This window comes from Diabrotica undecimpunctata, chromosome 9 (assembly GCF_040954645.1).
Source record: "Diabrotica undecimpunctata isolate CICGRU chromosome 9, icDiaUnde3, whole genome shotgun sequence".
Taxonomy (NCBI): domain Eukaryota; kingdom Metazoa; phylum Arthropoda; class Insecta; order Coleoptera; family Chrysomelidae; genus Diabrotica; species Diabrotica undecimpunctata.
The window spans coordinates 53,204,819-53,229,346 of record NC_092811.1 but is presented as its reverse complement, the minus strand read 5'-3'; the positions used below and the strand labels follow the sequence as shown (position 1 = coordinate 53,229,346).

Below are 24,528 nucleotides of genomic sequence, written 5' to 3'. Positions count from 1 at the left end.
CAAGTTAAATAGTTCACAAAATTCCAGTCCAGAAAATGAAACAAAAAACGATGAACCTTTAAGGTACATTAAAAACGATGATGACGATAATGAAACTACTGACTTTGAAACAAGTGAAATCAAACAATCGATATTGGACAACATTGAAGTGGATGATATAAAAGAACAGATTAAAAATGATAAACACTCTGAAAATCGATTTGAAGATATTGCTAACCAGGCGCGTGTAGACTACTGGGATCAATATGATCCATTGCCTAGGAAATATATTACAAATATGCACGCTGATGTTCTAAACAAAGAATTTGATCATAAATATGGAATTCGATTTGATGAAACATCTGAAAAGCTACTGATTGGGAATTCTGAAATAGATTTAGATGGTGCTGATATTCTTTTAAAAAAGAAAAGGTACAGAGGAACACCAGGTTTATATGAGCTTTTGTTTAAGAAATATCCAGCTAGTTTTACAGATGAAGATGAGAATAACTATAAAAAGATAGTTGTAGCGACGAATGCTCACAGAAGGCATTACAGATCAAGTAAACAGATAGATGGTAGTAGATTAGAAAAATATAAAAAAATAATTGCACCAATAACAGAAGGTAAAGGATTGGTTATGGAAGTAAACAACAATAAAATCGATTACGTCCACTGGGATGATCCAAATGAACTTGTAGAGCGATTACGTTTATTACTATCTTCACAATTAGCTGGCCATACAGGACATACAAATGAAATAAATTCAATTATTGAAGAACTAAAAGAGGCAAACATTATAGAATAAATATCATGTCTGTTAAAAGAGATATCGTTAATGAGTTACACAAACCTGCAAGAATTAACTTTAAAAGACGAAGAATTATTATAAAATCTCTTAATGATTTGTTCCAAGCCGACTTGATTGATATGCAAAAATATTCAAATACAAACAGAAATTTCAAATATATTTTGGTTGTAATAAATTGTTTTTCAAAATTTTTATGGGCTTTACCACTAAAAAATAAATCAGGTGTTGAAGTAGCCAAATGTATGGAGTATGTGTTTAAACAGCAAAAGTACAAATATTTAGAAACTTTGCTAGAACCAATTAAAGGAATAGGATATTATACTTACAGTGGAAGTACGGATATAATGCACCCATCTGAAGCGAAGCCCAATTCAATTTTTATCTTTGATGATGTTGCTTGTGACAACCAAGATGTTATTCGAGAATACTTTAGCATGTCTCGACATTCTCAGGTGGATCCATTTTATTTGAGTCAGAGTTATGCAAAAATACCTAAACACCTTATAAGAGAGAATGCAAATATTTTAATTGTATTCAAACAAGACGATTTAAACCTAAAACACGTTTACAATGACCACGTCGGAACAGATATGACTTTTGAAGATTTAAAAAATATTCTGAGACCGTTATTTTTTTGCTAAACAATATAGAATGTGTTATAAATGAAAAACTTTATATTTTATTATTATATTTATTAATACTAATTACAATTTGATTTTTATGTGTCCATAAATTTTACAATTTTTGACTTTATACAATATTAATAATTTTTGTTATATTTTCTTTCTTGATACTTGGGTTTGGAACCATTATCTCCTATAATCATCATCATTGATACTGCAGAAAGTTACCATACCCTGGGAAGATCATTGTTTTTCGGACTAGGTATTTTCAACATTTGAACAACAAATTTTGTATTTCTCGGGTGGACAGCTGCGTTAGATATCGATATATTGCTAATTTGTTCTAATAACTTTGACATATAGGCACTTGAACTTGTTTCTGTCGATATCGGGTGTCTAAAGTCATCATCATCAGAGGAAGATCAGTGGTTTTTCGGACTAGGTATTTTCAAGATTTGAACATCAAATTTTGTATTTCTCAGGTGGACATCAGCGTTAGATGTCGATATATTGCTAATTTGTTCTAATAACTTTGACATATTGGCACTTGAACTTGTTTCTGTCGATATCGGGTGTCTAAAGTCATCATTTAAGGCAACAATTCTGATTTTGTCACCTGTTGTGTAGCCAGCTTGCTTTTTTATATTCTCAAGAGCGGTCTCTAAATGGTTTTTTAGATAGTCTTTGTCTTGTTCTAAACCTTCACCTATTTTAAAGTTGTCACAATTAACTTGAAAAGTGCATAGATAAGCGTTGAATTTTTTTATTTCTCGCTGATTTATAATATTTATTGACCATTGATCAGACATTGTTAATTTATACAAAATCAAAATTTATCGAAAACACGAGCGAGACAAAACACGTCTTTACTGTAACAGCGTCTAATAAAGAATGATGTACAATGTCTAATGCGTAATATTATTATAATTTTTGAAAGCCAAGAGGTGCTGTGTCAATTAATGAGTCATCACTTTGTATTATTTTTCGTTTCTTGTAGGCCATCTTGAAAGTCTTTGATACCCTTTTTCTCGTAACAATATCTTTGGTCTCTGTATCCCTGCCGATCTGGTCATACGTGAGCTTAATTTCTTTGGTTGGATCGTGTATGATGTCATTCATGGCGGAGGCATTGAGTACTAGGCTGTTTTCGTAGTTTAAAGTGAAACCTTTGATTTTAGTCACCTCTTTGCCCTTGGCTGTTTTGTAAAAATAACTTTTAGGACCTGTACTGAGCCATTCAACTATGTAGTCATCTCCAGGCAACTCATCACTCCAATCGCCCAACATTTCACCTGTTTCGACAGTGTTTAGGCCATCATCAATGTAAACAATGGAGTCTGTGTCGAAATAAGCTACAGCCTCTCCTAGCCTATCAATCATCTCGTACAGTCTTAGACGAGCGTTACTGGTCGTAAATAATGCCACAAAAATATTCGTAGATGTTGGGTCTTCCACAAACACGTCTTTAAAATCGTAAGAGACTTGTGCTATATTATCATTAATAAATGTGACGTTTGTTAAATTTATTTTATCATTCATCAAAACTTCGTACCATCTTTTAATGTCCACAACATACTCTGTCTGTTTCATATTCATTCTTTGGCCAAATTTACCCCATAGACTATTTAGGCATATTTTAGCGACTGCTCGTTTACCGGGGTTTGGGGCTATTTTAGATAAATCGAGCTCTATATCCATCTGCTCTTTTACAGCCCGAGCGTACTCTTCATTTGTGGCATACGTATGTGGACTAGTTTATAATTTGATCTTCATAAAATCTTTGACATATCCCTTGAACAAATCTGTCGATGTTTGCTCAAAATGCCACACCTCGTGAATTTTTATTATTTTGTACCCTTTTTCTAAGGCCTTAATAATTTCTAGAGTTGTCCATGTACCCATCAACATTCTTTCCGAGTCATCATGATCACAATTTTCGCAATCTTCCAAGACGCATTGATTACACAGCGGAAACATTAATTTGTCAGTTTTGACAGGTAATACAGGATGGTATAAATCAGTAGGCGGTAGTATTTGGCAATGTACTAGACCAAACCAATTAGGATCGTATACTTCAGGTGCATGTATTTTTGTAGGGTGGCCAACTGGATATTGATCGTAATATTGTACGGTTGGATACAGTGATACAATATCTATGTATCTGAGCTTTTTCCCAGTCACGTTTAGTTTTATGGCGTTTGTTCTACCGCCAAAGAATGCTTCACGAGGCTTTAAGGGTTCAATAAGTTGAGGATCTGCGGCGTTTTTACATTCTTTTGATTTTATCCATTCACATTCCCAGATTTCTACCAAGTTGTACCCTGCTTCTTTTATTTGTTTTGATCGTCTTATTGTTCTCTCGTACAAGTCACTCATTGTCTCATTGTTGACGTGGTTAACTGTGTCGTTCTTAAAGCATTCTGGGTGACCATGCCAGAAGCAACCGTGGTACTGGTACACAGTATTCGACTCTTCCGAGAAACCATCAACTTTACCACCGCAAATTGTCACTTCTCCGCCATTAAGAGCATGTTGGACGTTAGAAAATTGATTGAGCCATTTTATTGATGCCCGGCTATATGTCTCCTTTATCTCCTGCTTTACAATGCCAATGGTGTTTGTTCGAAGATATTTAGATCTATATATGGCCATACACACACTGGCAATAGTCAGATATTGAAATGGGTCTATGTTTGCTATTTCTAAAAATTCCTTGCGAAATTCCAAACACCCACGTCGTAAAATATCAACATCTGAGTCGCAATAGGTATGGAGCTCTTTCTGGAACACAAAGTGGTCATTTTTATGCTCATCGTGCCATTTCGTAAAATCAGATCTTTGTTTTGGTTTCATTGTGTTGGGTCCATAATACGCAATATCTGGTAAGCAGCCTTCGTAGTGAGTATTTTCAGGAGTGTTGAAAAAGTGAGGAAAATACCCTTTCTTTAATTCGTGCAGACCAAAAGTTTTAGGAAAACCGGACAGGGGGCCGGCTATAAAATTAGAGCTGTCTATTATTTTCAGTTTAAGAGCCTCGACTTCCAAAAGCATAAGTTTTGACCCGTTGTAGATAGTGTACGGCTTTATCGTGTTTTCCACGCAATATTTTAAAATGAAATATGAATCGTATGATTTACTATTGTGGGCTATCGCAGTATAATTTCTATGTTTCTCGGAAATTAACCATCTACAGAACTCTTCATTGTCTTTAAAAACAAATTTATGTCCGTCGAAATCCTGCGCAATTACAAGATTCGGTACATGAATGCCTGTATCCTGCATTGCCTCGTAATCAAAGAATATATATCTTTCGTTGTAAGAGCATTTCATTATTTTTTCTTCAGAGAGATTGTTACATATACAAGGGTCTTTGCAACTTTGTGACTGTTTGTGATTTTCTTTACAGCCTGAATTTATCACGCTTGATCTGTTATTGCAAGTACAGGCTACAGTACAAACTCCTCCTTTGGCTGGTTTTTTCATCATGTAACACTGATGCGTAGCTATTTCTACAAAGGTATTACAGTTTCTGCACATGGAGTAACCGCATACATGCTCCTTATCTCTCTTGCATAGTTTATTACATTTGTCACATTTAAATACTTCTTTGCAAGCTTCTGTATGGTTTCTTAAACATTCATTGTTGTAGCAATAACGGTTACAGTCCTTGCACAAAACTTTGCTTTTTGTAGTCAAGCCATGCTCGGGATGTTTGCAAATCGTACAAAGTGGTGCTTTCTTGCATTTGTGCTTATTTTTGCCCTGATAAGGGGTGTCGCATTTCTCGCAGTAAAAGTGGGTACCGTATAGACCTTTCAAACTGTTTATAACATCAAAATGATTCCCGTTTTTATACAAATAAATCTTGGTTGTTTTTTCGGGGCCCTCGTATATGATTGTGTTGAAATTTTCAGCGCAAATTATCTTTATTTGTACATCCAGTAGTTCTTCGACCTGTTTAAAATCGGTCAGCGTGAAACCTTCGATATAACAACCGTCCAACAGGTTGCAAAGTTTTTCGGCCAAATCAGTCTGCAATTTTCGACCTATACGTATGTTATGAACATCACTTTTGATCAATTTGTGACCCAAAATCTCGTTTGTGACGTATGTTAAGCCCACTATAACTGCTCGAGCCCCGCATAAAGTGTCGGTATTTTTAATCCGGGTAATGGTTTTCTTGGTGCGACGGTCCTCTGCCAAATTTATAATTTTATGTCGTCCGCTACCCCTAGGTATCTTGAAAATTTGTATATCAAATATAGTATCTTCGACTTGAACCGACTCGTCAGAAGTTACAATGTTTTCGATATGATCCAAGATATTATCCGTATTTAAATCTGTTTCAGTACCTGTTGATATGGGATGTTTAAAATTTTCATTTCGAACAATTATACGAATTTTATCCCCTTTTTGAAAGCCGGCTCCTTCTTTAGCATCCTGTATACCTTTTTCTAATATCTTTGCTAAATCAATATTTAAATTACCTTTGCACTCTTCATAACGTAATTGAAACGAATTTAAATAGGTGTTAAATTTAGAAATAAAACGTTTACCTGTGGTAATTAAAGACCAGACCATGATGATCGTCTTGAGAACAACAACAACAACACTGGACACTAACAAATCACGACGTTCACAGTCAAAGTTATAGCGTGACGTACTCGTTGAAGGTTGACAGCAGAATGAACAGGGCTTCTATTAGGGCGTTCTTTTATACCCCTTTGTTGACCTTGAAACGTGCAAAATATTAGTGATTTTGAAAAACTAGGACGAGTTTGTTTAAAGACACATCACTTAATAATAACATAACATTCAATTATTACATAAAACTGCTATTTGTCCTTATCTGTGTTATAGATTTTAATGAAATTGAAAAAAAGTTTGCCGTTTGCATAGCGAACTCCCCTATTTTGTGAGTTAAATGGACTCGTCCAACAGTACCAATACCTTAAATATGTTTGGTTAGGTGTATATCCATCCCGATGACTAACATATCCCTGTATAGACTTATATTTTTTGTTACTTATTATCTAACATTTTAAGTCGTAAATATATTGCAGTTTAGCTAAAAATCTTTTTCTTTACAATTCTAACATAATATTTGGCTTTGAACACATGTTACATAGTAAATAGAATGTTAGCTTCTTCCGGGAATTTGGTAAATAAAAAACATATATTTTTTACAATTTTTATTATTACTCGTAAATACAAAACACATCTTTTACACTTTTTTTTAATTATATACAGATACAAGTTTAGATATTAGAGTTTTTAATTGTTGTAAGATATTTTCGTTTGGGCAAGGCACTCCAAATAGATTCCAATTAAATGGTCCTGCTGCAATAACTTTTCTAGTAAATTCATTAAATTTATAGTAAGTATTTTGACGGAAAAAGTACTTATGACCGTCAATCCAACGAAGTGCGAGAGAAATATCTTCAGGTATTCCCGGAAATATGTCTTTTATCCATCCTCTTCTTACCTCGCTAGTAAAATCATTAGAAAATTCTATATATGACATATTGTTGTAAAATGTATAGGATTGCCCGGAATTTGATTGAAAAATAGCATTGATGTGGGCCTTCTTGGGTATATTAAGCGTAAAATTATCAATATATTGAATGCTAGGAAAGGATGCTGAGAAATATTTGTTTGGTGGCACAATTGTAACCAAATCACCGCCTGTTGTTTGAAAAATGTGTTGTAAAGTGTATTGACGTAATTCTGCAGGAACATAATCAGCAAGAAGTTGAGGCTGAGATGGAATAATCATTTCGTTCAAGTCTAGTTTCCATATAAATTTATCGCGGGCGATATATAATCGGTAAATTTGAAAACTCTGGAGCAGTGGCTAGAAACATAAAATCTGGAACAATATCACACAAATTTTTCGGTTGCTTACTAGGCCTTGGTCTTGTCGAACTAGTTGTTGGTCTTGACGTTGTCGAACTAGTTGTTGGTGTATGTACCGTTGTATACCTTGAACGGGTCGGTTGCTTACGAGTTGTTGTTGAGCTAGTTATTGTAAACTTTGGGTTTGGAGCATAGGTATTGTTAGGCCCATATAAATACTGTATTGCATTTATATCATCATTATGTAGACCACTAATCTTATGCTGATACATACTATACATGACAGCACTTTGTGTTCCACTATGACCGATTCCAAGAGCATGCCCAATTTCATGAACCAGTACCATAAGAAAACTTATACGGTATCAGGTATAGAGTCGTTTCCAAAATGCCAGGGCTTCGTTATATCTAAATGTATTTCTGTACAGGTGTCTGTGGAATGAGGAAAGTATGAATGTCCTAAAGCAGCACCTCCAACAAATCTAATAGGACATTCGGCATCTCCCATACAATTTGCTCTAAAATTATGAGTTCCCCTAACCATAGTTATGTTTATATCTGGTGGCTCTAGCGTAGGATTTGTAACCATTGTGAATGTTAAGGTTGAAACATTTTGCCACATCTGAAATGCCATTTCTGCGTCTTTTTGGGCCTTGGGCGTTCTTTGAGGAAAATACCATTTAATAATTAAGCCCCGCATGTGATGCATAAATGAATAGTCTTACGAAATATTGCGCAACATAGTTTTAGCGTGAGTTACGTCATACCAGCCTGTCTATTTAATGAACGAATACGTTTTGTACATGGTACAATGAATACACAAGGTATGATATTGCGCATGACATTTGACAGCTGGCCCAGGAGTGTGACGTAGTTAAGATCGCCTGAACCACCTCGAACCCATTATTACAGCTTAACGTACACATTAATTTTGAAATTATGGTTAAAAAGTGATCTAATTTTTTTTTAAATGTTTTGTTTTGGTTATAATTGAATAAAAATATATTTTCAGTAGCGTAAAACCTTTACTTCTCCTAGAGATTCAGGCGAAATATTTATTTTTGTTTTCATACATATACTAATAATATAAGTACTCTTTTTGTATGCAAATCCCTTGAAATTTAAAAATTTTCTGCAGAGGAAATACTGTGAATAGGTAAATAGTAGTAGATTTGCTTATTCTGATTCACTGTCACTCACTTCCAAGCAGTTTTACTGAAATAAAAACAAAATAGAGTACAATAGAGAAAAATCTGTTTTACAATTCAATATGGTATTTTAGATGAGTTATAATGAAATTTAGTAAAATAAAAAATATACACATTACTATAACCTACCGATTATTATATGCAAAATTTACTTATCAAACAATATAATAATATGAAAATAAGACACAAATTAGTTCAAACGCAAAACACAATAAATATCGACTTCAGACGACTTTACACCGGCAAGACAGAAAGCTTGTATAAAAACAAAAGTTCAACAATATTATCGGTTATTAATGGTGACTATTGCAAATTGCAAGTTATGAGATAATAAATATATTTTAAAGTATCTCAATACTGACTGAGTCATCTATTTTATAATAGAAAAATAATTTAGATATATGCTTATATATGTGTCTTTATACAAATGGTGTTTAGTTACTACCTATTTATTTATACTGTATAGTATTTTTTTGTACAATTGAAAGTTTTTATTTGCCATTGTATATCTGGTTTTGTACCTTTTTCAAAGTACGCTGTGCAATTGCTTGTTGCAATAGTGACAATGAAGATAAAATCTTTAAGTTTCATACATTTCCTAAAGATAGCGTGACCAGAAAACTGTGGATTATATCTTGTTGTAGATAGGATAATTTTAATTGTAATACTGCAAGAATTTGTTATACACATTTTAAAACTGAAGATTACCAAAGAAATCTACAACAGGAACTTTTAAATTACGTTTCTAAAAAGGGTCTAAAACTCAAACCTGAGGCAGTACCTAGTCTTTATTTGCCTAAATCAACATCGGCTACCCTTTTAACCAACCAAAAGAAACGCGTACAAGGAGGCGAACACAGAGAGTCCAAAAAGTATGTTGAGCAGCTTCTTACTACTTCTAGGTCAACGACGTAAGTCTAAATCTTTATTTTTATTAATTATTAGTCATGAAACCTTAAATGGTTTTTTCATATCGATTTGTTAAGTAAGAAACTAGCCTCAGCCTGCTATGCAATTTGCAATAAGAACTGTTTCGGAGGAAATCAATTTAGCATCTTCCAAAATAACATATTTTTCTTTGTTAAATCATGTTATCATTATTAAAATATACAATGTTATCATTATTATAAACAATACCAAGATAATTTTATGTGTAAATATTACAAAAATGTCATTTTAAATGTTGTGCAATATTGTGTGCCCTCACTACACTCATATTCGATGGCCAGCTAGCTCATTCGATATAAATAAAGTTGACTTTGTTATTATTTATTTTGATTTTGTGTTTAGTTCAGTAGGTATATATACGTACAAATTTTGTGTACCTCCATTACCACTTTTCTGTATCTTTTTGAACATCTGAAATATCGAACTCTGGAGTATAAGTTAATTAACCTGTACCTACGTGTAACAAAAGATAATTAAAACTTGTCTTATAAAGGATATCTATGTTTTATAAAGGATAAATATTATAATAACATAATTTTATCATCTCTTTATAATTACTATAATTAAATTAGCCAAATTATATAAAAAAACTTAAAATTAAAAGTCTTTCCTATACAACTACATTCAAACGTTGCGGGAATAAGCGATCTTGACTACGTCATGCGCGAAAGCGAACCGATTTTGGAACATTATGTATCATACCTTGTGTATTCATTGTACCATGCGTTTTGTACTACCAGTCTGCAGTCAACATTGCGAAAGTAACAACGGTTGCTTGTGCCCGTCAACGTTTACGAAAAGTAACAGTGAGTGTTTGTGCCAGTCCACATTTACGAAAAGTACCAGTGGGTGTTTGTGTCAGTCAACATGTACGAAAAGTAACAGTGGTTGTTTGTGCTACAAGAACCTTGACGATAAGGTGTTTGTTTGTGTTTGGGCTACAAAAATTAAAAGACGTAAGTACTATTTTATATATTTTTAGAGGTTTCATAGAACATTTCTTCGTAGGTAGGTCATTTCAACAATGGGTTTTAAAAAAAACAACAATTAATTTAGAACATTACTTTTATTTATTTCCTAGTATCTGTGCTACAGCAATAAAAATGTTTGTACGTAACTCGAGTAGAGATTCCGGAGCCTCCTCAAAATATGCTGCCGTCGATCTGTTTTTCTTAAAATCGTGATATATATCAACCATTTTTCTGTCTTCATCACTTTTACACATGACCATTCCTTTTTTCATAGTAAATTTTATTTGATGAGGTAGATGATGTTTTGTAATTGCGTCTGTTGGATCGTATATTATTTCATTATGCTCATTCCAGAAATGTGGTGTGATTGTAACTCCATTTGAGTAACACTTTGTACCTACTACGACCTTTGTTGTTATTCCATATTGCTTTGCGACTTCATGCAATATTAAACTAGTCGGTAAACACGCGCCTGCGTAGTTGGCCCGAATAAATTCTTGCTCAATACATGTCTTAATTAAGTTTAACTGAATGTACTGTTTCATAAGATTGGCCATACTGCGATGTGTCTGCTTTGACTGTTATTCGATGAATGACCGCTTGCTGGTATTATTCAGAGTGTGTTAATGATGAAAGTGGTGGGGGTAATCAAGATTTTTTGTCTGTTTACAACTAATGTAATCAAGTTGACTAAAAGCGATAAATGCAGCACTTTTACATTGATTCTTATGGAAGAACAAGCACAAATCTGCACATTTCAGAGGCCTTTTGAGCATAATGTTATACCATTTAATCTTCCGTCCGACCGAAGATATAACTTTGGTGTTTACAGCTAATGTAATCAATTTTACTACATGCGATAAATGCCGCACTTTTTTACATTGATTCTTATGGATGAACGTGTACCTTATACCCTAATTAAGCACTTTATTCTGTTTCAGATATTCCTACCGTTCACGCGGCGTTTAGATTCCTCTGGTTATGTGACATAATGTCTTATGATACAATATGTGAATCTGAAAAACCTTGCGGGTGTAAACGACTATTCCAAAGGAACAATTGGAACGAAACTAGAACTGTGTCCATATCATGTAACAAACATCACCATCACGAAGAATCACAAGAAGAAGCTGAGCAACGGTCAAACCGAGAGAATGAAGATCAAAGGAGATTGGAAGCAAAACGATTACTTAGAGAAGAACGACGTTTACACATGAAAACGCAAATTGAGGCATTAACAGACGACGTTCACATTAAATTACATCAAATAATTAAAAATACTGATTTCCGACGCAAACTTATCCGATATTTGAATAATGGTTACCTGGATAAGACGCTACGTGACCTACTAGGTTTTGTGAAAAAGGGACGATTTTGGTTGGCATATCCTAATCGCTTACTAAAGATGGAGGAAGCTTATACAGACGTGCTTTTTGGTACTAATGTAATGTAAATAAACAATACTTGTTCATTTTTTTATATATAAAGGTATCAGTGTTGTGTGTAAAACTTGTATTTTTTTTATTTTTATACTTTCTGTATTCGTTTCTTAGTCTCTGTCTTAATATAAAGGCTTATAACTTGTGTATTTTTATACTTTGTGTATTCGTTTCTTGGTCTCTGTCTTAATATAAAGGTGTATAACTTGTGTATTTTTATACTTTGTGTATTCGTTTCTTAACGTATTAGTTACCCTTTCCCCTTTTCCTCGATACCTTACACATTGTTATACGTTGAGCCGTTTAGACGTTACAAGCTTAGTGTCCTTTTGGCATTGTCTTTTGGATTTGTCTTTTTTGTTAACGTATTCATTACCTCACCCCCTTTTCATCGATACCTTACACATTGTTATACGTTGAGCCGTTTGGACGTTGCAAGTATTCAAATGGTATTTTCACCAACACATTTACAGTTAAAAATATATTTGAAATATTATCCATATCGTCTCTCTTGACATTTATTGTAGAACAATAATATACAAAGTATATCGAAATTTTTTTGTACATTACCTGTTGATGATAAATTACATACGCAGATTTTGATACCTATGCCGTATTTGTTTTTTTTTATACAGATTGTTGTTTGTGAATTTTATACGTCTATGTGGCTTAGCGACGTGGATACTTAGCTTCGGTGGTGCTAGTCCCGAGTTCGATTCCTACACACGGTAGAATTTTTTGTTTAATAATAATAATTAATAATTTAATAATTTGGATTAAAATCGTCTTATAGATAGTGGATAATATTTAAAATACAAAAATAATATGTAAATTAATTCATATTAAAAATGGCTAATTACTAAATTTAAGAAGAAGAATTGACGCTATCTTCACGTTGTGTAAAAGAAGAAGAATTAATGTTGCGTAAAAGAAGAAGAATTGACGCTATCTTCACGTTTAGGTTAGGTTTGGTTAGGCCGAATCTGGGGAAATCTGTGTCAGGGGTCTGGGGAAATTTGCCATATTCTCCATAAGGAGCGAGCGGTTTTTCCCCAGAATCTGGGGAAAAAAGTGGACTGAAATGGCTACCTATCTACTCACAACGCATATGACTTAGTAAAGTGCAATCTTTTATTGGAAGATGTTAACCTAGAAGAACAACAAAAAGAGATTATAAAAAACTATCACGAAGGAAAAACGAACCATAGAGGAATAGCTGAAACAGAAAGTCAAATAAGGAAACGATATTACTGGCCTAATATGAAGAAGGACATAGAAGATATCATAAACTTTTGCGATATATGTCAAGAAAATAAATACGACAGACTTCCTCCCAAACCAAAATTTATGGTTACACCAACTCCCACTAAACCACTGGAAATAGTTCACATTGATTTATTCCAGGCTGATGGACAGAAGTTTCTAACCATAATAGACGCATTTTCGAAATATGGGCAAGCCTACCCAATAAATGGAGGAAATGCAATCAATGTACTCAACGCCCTACTGATTTTTATAACACATCATGGACTCCCAACAATGATAGTAGCCGATAATGGTACGGAATTTAAAAATGGAGTAATACAAGAATTTGTAGACTCTCATAAAATCTCAATCCACTATACAACACCAGAGAATCCGCAATCCAACGGGATGATTGAGAGATTTCATTCTACGTTAATCGAACATCTTCGAATCCTAAGGAACACCAAAGCAAAGCTCTCGATTAAAGAACAAATGCTATACGCTATAATTGGGTACAATAATTCCATACATTCAGCAACGAAGTTAAGACCCATCGACATATTAAACGGACATATCGACGCAAAAGATCCCTTTGACGTTGACATACAGAAAGTAATACTGAACAATTATATCCAAAATCATAGAGAGATAACAAAGGAATTATACAAGGAAGTAAACCAGCAAATACAAGAGAATAAAAATAAAGTCATTGAAAATAGAAATAAATCGAGACAAGACCCTATTACGTATAAACCAAGCACAAAAATCTATACACGAAAAACAGTTACCAGAAATAAATTACTTCCGCGATATTCCGCAAAACATATAAAAAGAAATAACGAAGTGACTGTAAAAACATCAAAAACTACAGTTCACAAGAAAAACATAAAACATCAACCTAAATCAAAAACTAATTCTAAACCGTCCGCACAGGATCACCCTGACGATGAGAGAAGAAGAGAAGATCAAGGACCTGAAAGACAACCCAGGATTAATTCCCCTCAACCTGGGACAAGCAAAGATTCATACTAGTACACACGATTTCATATACTTTTTCAAACTACTACCAATAAAAGAAGAATTTGATAGAATTGAAACCAGTACGACGCAAAGACCACAGCAGTTCAAAATGGACTTAGCCATTACCTTTTTCGTGTATTATATTTATCCTTCATTTTCTTGTCCTATCTTATTAATCTTAACTTATCCGTCCAAACTTATCTCATCAATCTTCCGCCCAGATACAAATTCAAAACCCCAATCCAGAGTTACATAAATTCAAGGACAACCATCCCAGAGCAACCGCTAATGCTTCCCAAAATAAGGACCATAGATATTCAAACAGCGATTAAATTCAAATCATTAAGGATTTGAATCATCAATTCTCTAAGGAAGATGAACATCTAGAGACAATTAATCCGAAATTATGGAACCATAGCCATAACCATTTTTGGATGACTCCTTTATATATCTTTATTACAATAATCTGCCTCTATATATGTTACAGGTATAAAACAAATAACAAAAAAACCCAACTCTAGCGACGAAACTCCAGAAGAGGCCAACTCAACAGTTCTGTTCGTCCCTCACAAAACTTCTTCAGGGGATGGAGTAGTTACAGTACAATGACCGCTACCATCCAGTAAGTTCCACCACGTGGATTCCAACACGGGGCTACCGCTTGAACATTCTGGACTAAATTGCGACGTATTGAACAGCAAGATCAGCAATTAATAAATTATAAAAACACCATGTTAAAATCAATATTTTTCAGTCTGATTAATTAAAAGTCTGATTTAAAATATAGTCTGATTTAAATTATTATTGTTGTTACTAAAATCTTTGTCAGTCGAAATAAAAGTTTTAATTGTGAAGTTCAGTTTTTAAAAAAGTGTTTTTCCCAAGAACATTCATAATTCGCGTGTTGCTGTTCGTTGTAAGTGTCGGTGGGGTTTTGCGGTGCGTTGTTAGTAACGAGTTAAACATGCAGGCGGGCGGCAAGTACACGAAAGAAGAACGCGTTTTTTTACTAACTTCGTATCTGCGATTTTCAGCGGACTATGGGACAATTTCTTCCGAATTTCAGGAACGTTTTCCGAATCGTCCAGTACCATCGCGTCGTAATGTCACTAAACTGTACCGTAAGTTTTTAACGACGGGTTCCGTTGCAGACGCGTAGCGGTCTGGTCGGTCAGTAACAGTGACGACGACTGAGAATATGGAGACCGTGGCGCTATCTTTGGTCGAAAACGCAAACCAATCGAGTCGTAGGCTATCCAAAGGATTAACTATTTCCGATAGATCGCCTCGCCGAATGCTAAAACGCATGAATTATGTTGTGTATCGACCTCGTCTTATTCACGCGTTACACGAAGATGATCCTGACCGCTTAGAATTTTGTGAGTGGTATCGTGGTTGTGTTGCGGATGACCCACATTTTTATCGTAAAATTTTATGGACGGACGAGGCAACATTTAAACTGAATGGCATAATAAATCGGCATAATTGCGTCTATTTGAGTACAGAAAATCCGCATGTTACCCTCGCACAGGAATTGAATGTACCAGGCATTTGTGGGTGGGCTGGAATCTACGCCGGTGGGTTAGTGGAGCCATATTTCTTCGAAGACACGGTAACAGGCCAAACCTACCTCGAGATGGTCGAAGACTTACGCGGTACGATGGAAACAGATCCCGCCCTAGCTGGAATTGTTCACTTTATGCAGGACTGTGCTCCACCCCACTTCGAGCTGATCGTGCGTGAGTTTCTTGATGGGCACTTTGGTGACTGGATTGGCAGACGCGGTAAAATCGATTGGCCGGCACGATCCTGCGACCTCACGCCGTGCGATTTCTTTTTATGGGGTCTGCTGAAGAATAGTGTGTATGCTAGGCGACCGCAAACTCTCCCACAGTTGAAGACAATTATTGAGGAAGAATTTGAACACCTCCGTCAGAACAAGGCAATCCTCAACCGAACATGCCGTAGCGTTGCGAGCCGTTGTGAACGTTGTATCGAGGAAAATGGACACCAGTTCGAACATAAAGCTTAGATTTTTATATGCACCTTTGTAACCCAAATTTACGACTTAATTAAACGTTTTTCATTTTCCGATATTTTTATTATTATTTTTTTCCGTTTAATTTGCGACTTAATTAAACGTTTTGCATTTTCATTTTCCGATATTTTTCGATTGTGCAAATCGGGGAACTGACTTTTGCCGCACTCTGTATACAAAATAAACGTCATAAGTATGGTATTAAACTGTACATGTTGACAGAACCTGATGGATTGGTTCATAATATTATCGTTTACAGTGGAGCAGGGGATGAAACCAGCGTTACTGGTCACGCAGAAAAAGCGGTATTGGAAGTTGTTAGAGGAGAAATACAATCTTGAACATTCGGCATTTATGGACAGGTTTCATAATAGCTATAAATTGGGACGAAAACTGCTTACAAAAGGAACCTATTGTACAGGAACATTACACAGAAATGGAAAAAGTAATCCAGTGCCTGTTGTACAAAAAAAAATTACAAAAAGCTGATAATAAATGCGTATTTCGCAACGGAGTTCACGTGGGCAAGTGGAAGGACAAAAGAGAGGTATTTATACTTAACTACGGTATTTGATAATACAATGACGGAAACCAACAATAAACGAGGTCAAGCAAAGTTGAAACCTACAGCCATTTATGAATATAACAAACATATGTCCGGCATTGACCGTCAAGACCGAATGCTCGCATATTATCGGTGCTCTCGGAAAACTTTGCTTTGGTATAAGAAATTGTTTATTCATATACTGCAATATTGTTACGAAATTCGTTAATTTTATACAATAATTATTGAGGACAACCAAGAAGGTCGCTATATAATTTCTTACTATTAATTTTGTAGACTATGTTGCCAGAGGATGATGTTGAAAATAAAAATAAAATTGACCTTGGAGAGAACAAATTGGAAAAAATAGAGAAAACAATTGAAGCGAATTACGATATAAGAGATACTTCAAAAAAGGTTAAACGAATCCTAAGGAAGGAGTGCCTAGTATGCAGGAGGCAAAATAAAAGAAAAGCAAATATTTATGTTTAAAACGCTTGCACTGGATAACATGGTATCTGTGTCGAGTGTTTTTTTTAAATACCATTCGCCTTAAGTGATTTAAGTGTTATCTTTTTTGTTTTTTAATGCAATATCGCCAAAAATTACTGTAAATTTGACTTACACCCATGGGTGTAATTAGCATTTCTAATGAAATTTTCATTAGAGTTGCCTGTTACACCCATGGGTGTATTTTTCTTGATATGTTTTAAGTGTTATGTTTTTTTCAATAAAATCACATTTGTAATACCGTTTTTTATTCATTGTAAACATTCAATATAAAAATCAGAAAAAAAGCTGGGCGGCACAGCTGATGCACAAGTAATTAACTCGTGGCATTGAACGTGTTAAGTTATATATTATTATATATAAGTTATTTAGATATTTTATATTATTTTCTAACGTGTTTTTTTTTAAATATCTGGTAAGTAAAACATACTATTAGTTTGTGCATTATTTTAAATGGGTTAGGTAATTCGTTACCTATTTAGATGTTAAATAATAAAATATTTACGTTTTCACAGAAGATAAACAAAAGAATCAGGTTCAACGCCGACGATGATCTGGCTTTATTGAGGCAAGTCGTAAGTCAGAATGTTTTGCAACAACCAGAACAATGGGACAGACTGAGAAAAAATATGACTATAGTAACAAAAAAGAATCGTTGTTTGGTTTGTTTTGAGAAACACGTGTGTTCTTATTTTGTTTACACAAGTTTTTATACTTTTTGTGCTTAGGATATTAGTTATTTATAAGTTATTAAGTTATATATTATTATATATAAGTTATTTAAACATTTTATATTATTTTCTAACGTGTTTTTTTTTAAATATCTGGTAAGTAAAACATACTGTTAGTTTGTGCACTATTTTAAATGGGTTAGGTAATTCGTTACCTATTTAGATGTTAAATAATAAAATATTTACGTTTTCACAGAAGATGAACAAAAGAATCAGGTTCAACGCCGACTATGATCTGGCTTTATTAAGGCAAGTCGTAAGTCAGAATGTTTTGCAACAACCAGAACAACGGGACACACTGAGAGAAAATATGACTATAGTAACAAAAAAAGAATTCTCAGTCAGAACGCCAAGAGACCATTTAAAACATTTTATGGAAATTTGGAAAAAGAAGGATGCTGTAAATAGAGTCAGGTAAATATTTTCACATAAAAAACAAATCTAATTTATCTTCATTCCTACCTAAACATTTTCAGATCAGGAGTTGAAGAGATTTTCTCGGAAAGAAATAACCTACTGCAAGAGATTTGGGACATTGCTAGAAGCACAAAAATTACTCCAATTAAATTAAAAAGGAATAAAACAAAACAGGAGCAACAATCCTCAGAAATCGGTGTTGCCCTAAGTGATCTTACAGCAAAATATTATTCCAAAGATGAGTTAGACAATTCTATTGACCATGAAGAAAATGTCATTAGTGATCATGACTACAGTTGTAGTAATGTTGATATCTCCATACTTATTTTTATTTAAAAAAAATATGGAATTGATAAAATCATAACATTTTTTTCAAAATACTCATTTGTACACAGAATTTTATTTTGTATGTATTACTGTTATTTTAGTTGCATCAACTTCTCAAGAAACACCTGAAGTGGTATATGGGCAAACCCCAGATGAGGGAACCGTTAGTGAAGGTCCCATCACAACACTCAATGATGGAATTGCTGAAGAAGGTCCCAGCAGCAGGAAACAAATAGTAGGTTAATTCTTATAATAAATATTATTCTGAGAGTTTAACACTTCCTCTGTGAATGTTTTCTAATTGTTCCAATAAAATCTATGACATAACTGTATTATATAATCTAAATAAAGAGTCTCGTTATATCCTTACAAAACGACAATATTTTACTAAACCATTGAAATAAGGGCAGATATTGTAAAAACAGATAAAGAAGCTGTAATTTCTGTTTTGGATTTAATAGCTATGCAAGACTCTGGCCGAGAGTTGATCTTTTCACAAATAAAACCTTTTTGAGAACAAAGAACACAAAGCGATAATAGATCAGACAGGTTGAAAACTCAAAATGTGTTTGTTTTGTTGATGTTTGATTGATGAACTAATTGCGACGTTGTCAGTTTTTGACAGCAGTCCGAGATTTGCAGAAAAAGCTAGCAGTGTGAAAAAAAAAATATGCGATATTTTTGTGAGATTTGAATCAAAGTGATAAGAGCGACTGTAGGTAGATAAGCCTCGAGAAAACTGACAATCGAAAGACCACATAAGAGAGAGAGAGAGAGAGAGAGAGAGAGAGAGAGAGAGAGAGAGAGAGAGAGAGAGAGAAGAGATGCGGGCTCGAAGATGGACAAAAGTATTTTAATAGTTTTAAACTGTTCGAATAATTATTTGAACATCACTGTTAGAGAAATAAATGAATTACTTAAGTTTTGAGAAGTTTACACTGAGGAATGATAAACTGATTCGCTCAATAGGTTAACTCAAAAATTACCATCTTCAGTCTGCCTGTGCTGAACTGGCAACACATCTCTTATCTTTGCGATACGATACGATTCCTCGGTCGGGGTCGGGGGTTTACAACTAACAACTTATTGAACTTATGCAATATGCAGTACTCAAATAAGTAGATGTGTTCAATGTGTTGCTGGTATGTATATTTCGCTTATAGTTAGATTTTTATTTAAAATATATTGTGGGATTATTATAATTTAATCAACTTAGTTATAAATAGACAAATTGTTTTATGAATTAGGCATTATGCATAAACAAAAAACTAATTACTTGTGGTCGTATTTTACAACAACTGACCAAGTGAAAAAAATCGCAAAATGTGATTTATGTGGACAGTTACAAAGTTACAAAACAACAGTTACCAATTTAAGAAAACACATTGAGAGATGACATACAACAGTAAGTCTACCTACTTTAGACAAAGGCAAACAAACAATAAATAAAAATACTTTTAAAACTTCCTCTTCCAATGTTGTTCAACCCTCCTCTGCATCTGCTGATCTTTCTTCATCTGTACCATGTTCTAGTTCTAGTACTAGTAACGAAAATAATATTATACATGTTGACAACTGCACTGACAATTCAAACCTCCATTTTAATATTCCAAATAATCAAAGTTCTATAAGACAGCATTTCGTTCAACAATCTAAAAAGATTAGTGCAACACAACAAAAAAAAAATTGATAAACTACTTTTAGATTTGTTTGTTACGGACTATCAACCGTTTTCAATTGTAGAGGATAAGGGTTTTGTAAAATTTGTAAATGCATTGAATCCTGGTTACCAACTCCCAAACAGAAAAACCATATCTCATAACATGATTCCTGCAGAATACGAAATCTGTTTAAATTCAGTAAAACAGGAACTACTTTCATCTAAAAGTGTGTGTTTGACTACCGATACTTGGACATCAACCAACACAGAAAGTTATTTAGCAGTAACTGCGCCACTACATAACAGATGACTCTGAATTAAAATCAGTTCTAGTAGAGTTGTCAGTCATGAGATCTGAACACACAAGTATTAATTTGACGTCCGAAATAAAGAGAATTATGAATAAATTTCACCTAAACGACAAAGTAGTTCTAATTGTCTCAGACAATGCAAGCAATATTGTAGGTGCCGTAACAAAAGAGTTAAAATTAAAACATTTTGAGTGCTTTGCACATACAATAAATTTAGTATTGCAGGATGCATTAAAATTATCTGAAAACATAATTGTAAATGTCAAAAGTATTGTTACTTATTTTAAAAAAAGTTCAAGTGGAACTGATAAATTGAACTCTGTCCAACAAAATATGGGCCCGGAGCCAAAAAAGCTAATACAAGAGGTGTCGACCAGGTGGAACTCCACCTACTACATGCTGGAGAGGATGGTGGAATTACGGGATGCTGTAAAAACAACAATAGCGTTAATAAATAAAAAAGACCTTCCAGTATTAACCGAAGAAGAATGGAGCACCTGTTCAAAACTTGCCACAGCTCTTAAACCATTCGAGGATGCCACTCGAGCCATTAGTGGCGAACATTACCTGACAGGTAGTCAAGTCGTTGGCTTCACAAATGGACCAATTTCAGTATGCCGGAAAATGCTGAATGAGCCCCTTAATGATACAACAAATAGAGTCCTGAATAAATTGCTCAGTGGACTCAAAAACGAATGATTAACATAGAACAAAGCAAAACCATTGCACTAACTTCTTTATTAGACCCCAGGTTCAAACTAGCAGTTTTTAAAGACCAAACAGCTGCCGAAGAAATAAAAAACACTGTTCACAATTGATGGCCCGTATTTGGATAGAACAGCAACAGAACAGACCCACAATGACAACAATCAACCCTGTGTCAGATACAAACAGTGATGTAGTCAGCAGTGAAGCCGGTGAAGTAAACCGCGAACAACCAAAGTTTTCTGTGTGGGAAGATGTGGATTTGATGATAGCATCAAAAAAGCCTACAGGTAATTAAAATTACTATATTTATATTGCCATTTAAATTCTTCCCAAAATGTAATTGTAGTTACATTGTCTATATTAGATATACATGTGTGTTTCATAATAGATATAATAAAGATAATTTCAAAAAATGCTTACAAACTAATTCTTTGAGAACCGCGATAAAAACCCTATATATATATATATATATATATATATATATATATATATATATATATATATATATATATATATATACACTTGCGTGCATAGAAATCGGCCCACTGTAAACTTTTGACTTTAACTATATTTTTTTTAAGAAATATTCATCAGATCACAAAAACAAATATACTGTTTGAAAGATAATTTAATATGCTTTAATGTGAGTATAAATTTATCAAGAAGGCTTATAGTTTACATGCGTAGTAACCGGTAAACAAATGAAACGTGTTTATGTGGTGATTGTCACGAAAATAACAAATTTGTCTAATTGTAAAAGTATTGCCTTTGCAAGTGAAATTTGCATATTATTCGTTTTTCATAATCTCAGCAGTGTTCAAGTGTGTTAGTTTAATGCATACTACACCACAAAAAGCCGCCCAAGTTATTGCTCTAATCGAAAATGGACTTAGTCAGCGAGCTGTTGCTAGACAATTGGATATGACACGCGCAGCGGTTCGAAGAGTGTGCCAACGTTATGAGGAAACTGGATCCTTTCATAGGCGACCTGAAACAGGCAGACGGCGATTTACAACCGCTCGTGATGACCGCTTTATTGTGTCAACAACATTAAGAAATCGTCACCTTAATGCCGTTCAGGTGCAACGACAGCTCCGTGAGGTGCGAAGAGTGGCTGTTAGTCAGTGGACAGTGAGACGAAGACTGCGGGAAAATAACCTGACCCCTAAAACACCTGGGATTGGTCCAAAACTTACTCCAGCTCATCGGCAAGCACGCCTGCGTTTTGCACAGAATCATCGGAATTGGACGTTGGAACAATGGGGATCTGTTCTGTTCTCAGATGAGACCAAAATATGCGTACATAAGTTTTAAATTGTCAATAACCCTATTTATGTTAATAATAAAAAAGCTTAATTTGCTTAATAAATTCATTTCACTATGTTAAACATACGAAGCCGAAATAAGTTTTCATAAATTTATACTCACATTAAAGCATATTAAATTGTCTTTCAAACAGTATATTTGTTTTTGTGATCTGATGAATATTTCTTGAAAAAAATATAGTTAAAGTCAAAAGTATATATATATATATATATATATATATATATATATATATATATATATATATATATATATATATATATATATATATAAGGTAAATGTACCTAACTTGGGCACTACACCTATAATGGGCACCTCGGAAATATATTAATAAAATAACGTTACCGTGCCTTTAGTCACAAAAAAAGTAGTGGTGGAGGTGACCTTGACCTGTTGGCTTGCCCATCATCTAAATTCCGCCCTCATTTTGACTGCGACTTGTGCCGTGTGTGGTTTATTGTAAGCTGTTGTGAATTCACGCATCAAACTAACCTCAAATTAGTGGATTTACTAAGAAGTAAGTTTTTTTAATAAATGTCTATTCATGCTGAGGGGTTTTGGCATTTAAACACCACGCTTGCCAGGCGGGTTGGTGAGTTGGTTTGGGAAATTGGTAGGATAGTAGGTATTGGGTAGGAATGGGTTTAGGACATGATTTCTCTCCATAGGAGTTGAGAGACAATCAAGGCTCGCGTAGGGCAGGGTCGCATCCCTGAAGTAAGTCTATCCTCCACTGGGATTGTGGAGGAGTACTTACCCGCTACCCGACACAAACCGACAAATCAGGCAAAGATCAGGAGTTCAAGACGTCATCGAAAGAACCACGAGACTTAAGTGGAACTGGGCAGGACACTTAGCCAGAACACAAGATGGACGATGGACAAGACGAATTATGGAATGGAGGCCCAGAAATTATAAAAGAAGCCGAGGACGACCACCGACTAGATGGACCGACGACATAAAAAGAGTAGCGGGAAACTGGCTACAAGCGGCCCAGTGTAGAGAACACTGGAAAGAACTGAGGGAGGCCTATGTCCAGCAGTGGACGGGATTGGCTGATTGATGATGAAGTTTTTTTAATACTGACTTTTTATTAAGTTTATTTATTTTTTTTTATTCTGGTATTGGCTTTGTTCGTATATTTAATGTATATAATTAATAAATAAAATTCCAAAAATATAAAAAATTTATCTTTTTGATTTTAAACATGGGTGTCCAAATTAGGAACGGGAATGTTATCAATGTACCAGTAATGGACAGTGTGCCCAACTTGAGGAATGTGATATAAGGTGGCATTGTACTTGTGTGTGAAAGCCCACTGGATATAAAATATAGAGGTACGGCCGGCAGTGTCATAGAAAAACTGTTTCCAATAATGGGCACCCATGCCCAATATAGGATCATTGCCAGTGCCCATTATAGGAACTCTAAATCACATTTTTATTTTGTCTTGTGACTTTCTTCCTTACCCAATGAACTTTTTTCTATTTTGTTTTAGCATCACTATGTCGTACAAGAAGTACTCAGAAGATGTTATTAAATTAGCCATACAAGAAGTAAGAGAAGGAAGTTCAATAAAATCAACGGCCAAGAAGCATAACATATCACGTCGTACACTTCAACGAAGGTTAAACACAGATACTTTTGTGGCAACACGCATATGTATCCCCACTGGTTTTTCCCCCGATCAGGAACTAGTTTTTGTTCAGTGGATTAAAGAGATGGCTAAAAAAAAGATTCCCAGTGACAAAAAATACATTGCTATTTAGCGTTGCTAAAACCGCAAAAGAAGTGAAAATCACTTTTGGAGATGGAAGGAGTGACCCTGGAAGGAAGTGGTATGAAGGTTTTATGAAGCG

The 24,528-nt window shown here is 34.4% G+C and overlaps 3 protein-coding genes across 3 annotated transcripts; 1 reads left to right on the top strand and 2 right to left on the bottom strand.

Moving 5' to 3' along the window:
* Window positions 1-2,334: 2,334 nt before the first annotated feature.
* LOC140450750 (uncharacterized) lies at window positions 2,335-3,111 on the bottom strand. Its single transcript, XM_072544421.1, has one exon. It carries the CDS (start codon window positions 3,109-3,111, stop codon window positions 2,335-2,337), a length of 777 nt encoding a protein of 258 aa, XP_072400522.1.
* A 57-nt stretch (window positions 3,112-3,168) lies between these two features.
* Window positions 3,169-5,994, bottom strand: LOC140450749 (uncharacterized). The gene has a single exon (XM_072544420.1). The coding sequence runs from the start codon at window positions 5,992-5,994 to the stop codon at window positions 3,169-3,171; it is 2,826 nt and encodes a 941-aa protein (XP_072400521.1).
* A 4,152-nt stretch (window positions 5,995-10,146) lies between these two features.
* On the top strand, window positions 10,147-11,962 carry LOC140450748 (uncharacterized). Its single transcript, XM_072544419.1, has 2 exons — window positions 10,147-10,381; window positions 11,338-11,962. Exons 1-2 carry the CDS (start codon window positions 10,147-10,149, stop codon window positions 11,847-11,849), a joined length of 747 nt encoding a protein of 248 aa, XP_072400520.1. The 3' UTR covers window positions 11,850-11,962.
* The last annotated feature ends 12,566 nt before the right edge of the window (window positions 11,963-24,528 follow it).

What these genes read in the sequence shown, in the direction of transcription:
- LOC140450750 (XM_072544421.1), bottom strand. Translation starts at nt 3,111, where the DNA reads ATGGATATAGAGCTCGATTTATCTAAAATAGCCCCAAACCCCGGTAAA.
- LOC140450749 (XM_072544420.1), bottom strand. Translation starts at nt 5,994, where the DNA reads ATGGTCTGGTCTTTAATTACCACAGGTAAACGTTTTATTTCTAAATTT.
- LOC140450748 (XM_072544419.1), top strand. Translation starts at nt 10,147, where the DNA reads ATGCGTTTTGTACTACCAGTCTGCAGTCAACATTGCGAAAGTAACAAC. An exon ending in GGCTACAAAAATTAAAAGAC is followed by an intron (nt 10,382 to 11,337) that starts GTAAGTACTATT and finishes ATTCTGTTTCAG; the next exon opens with ATATTCCTACCGTTCACGCG.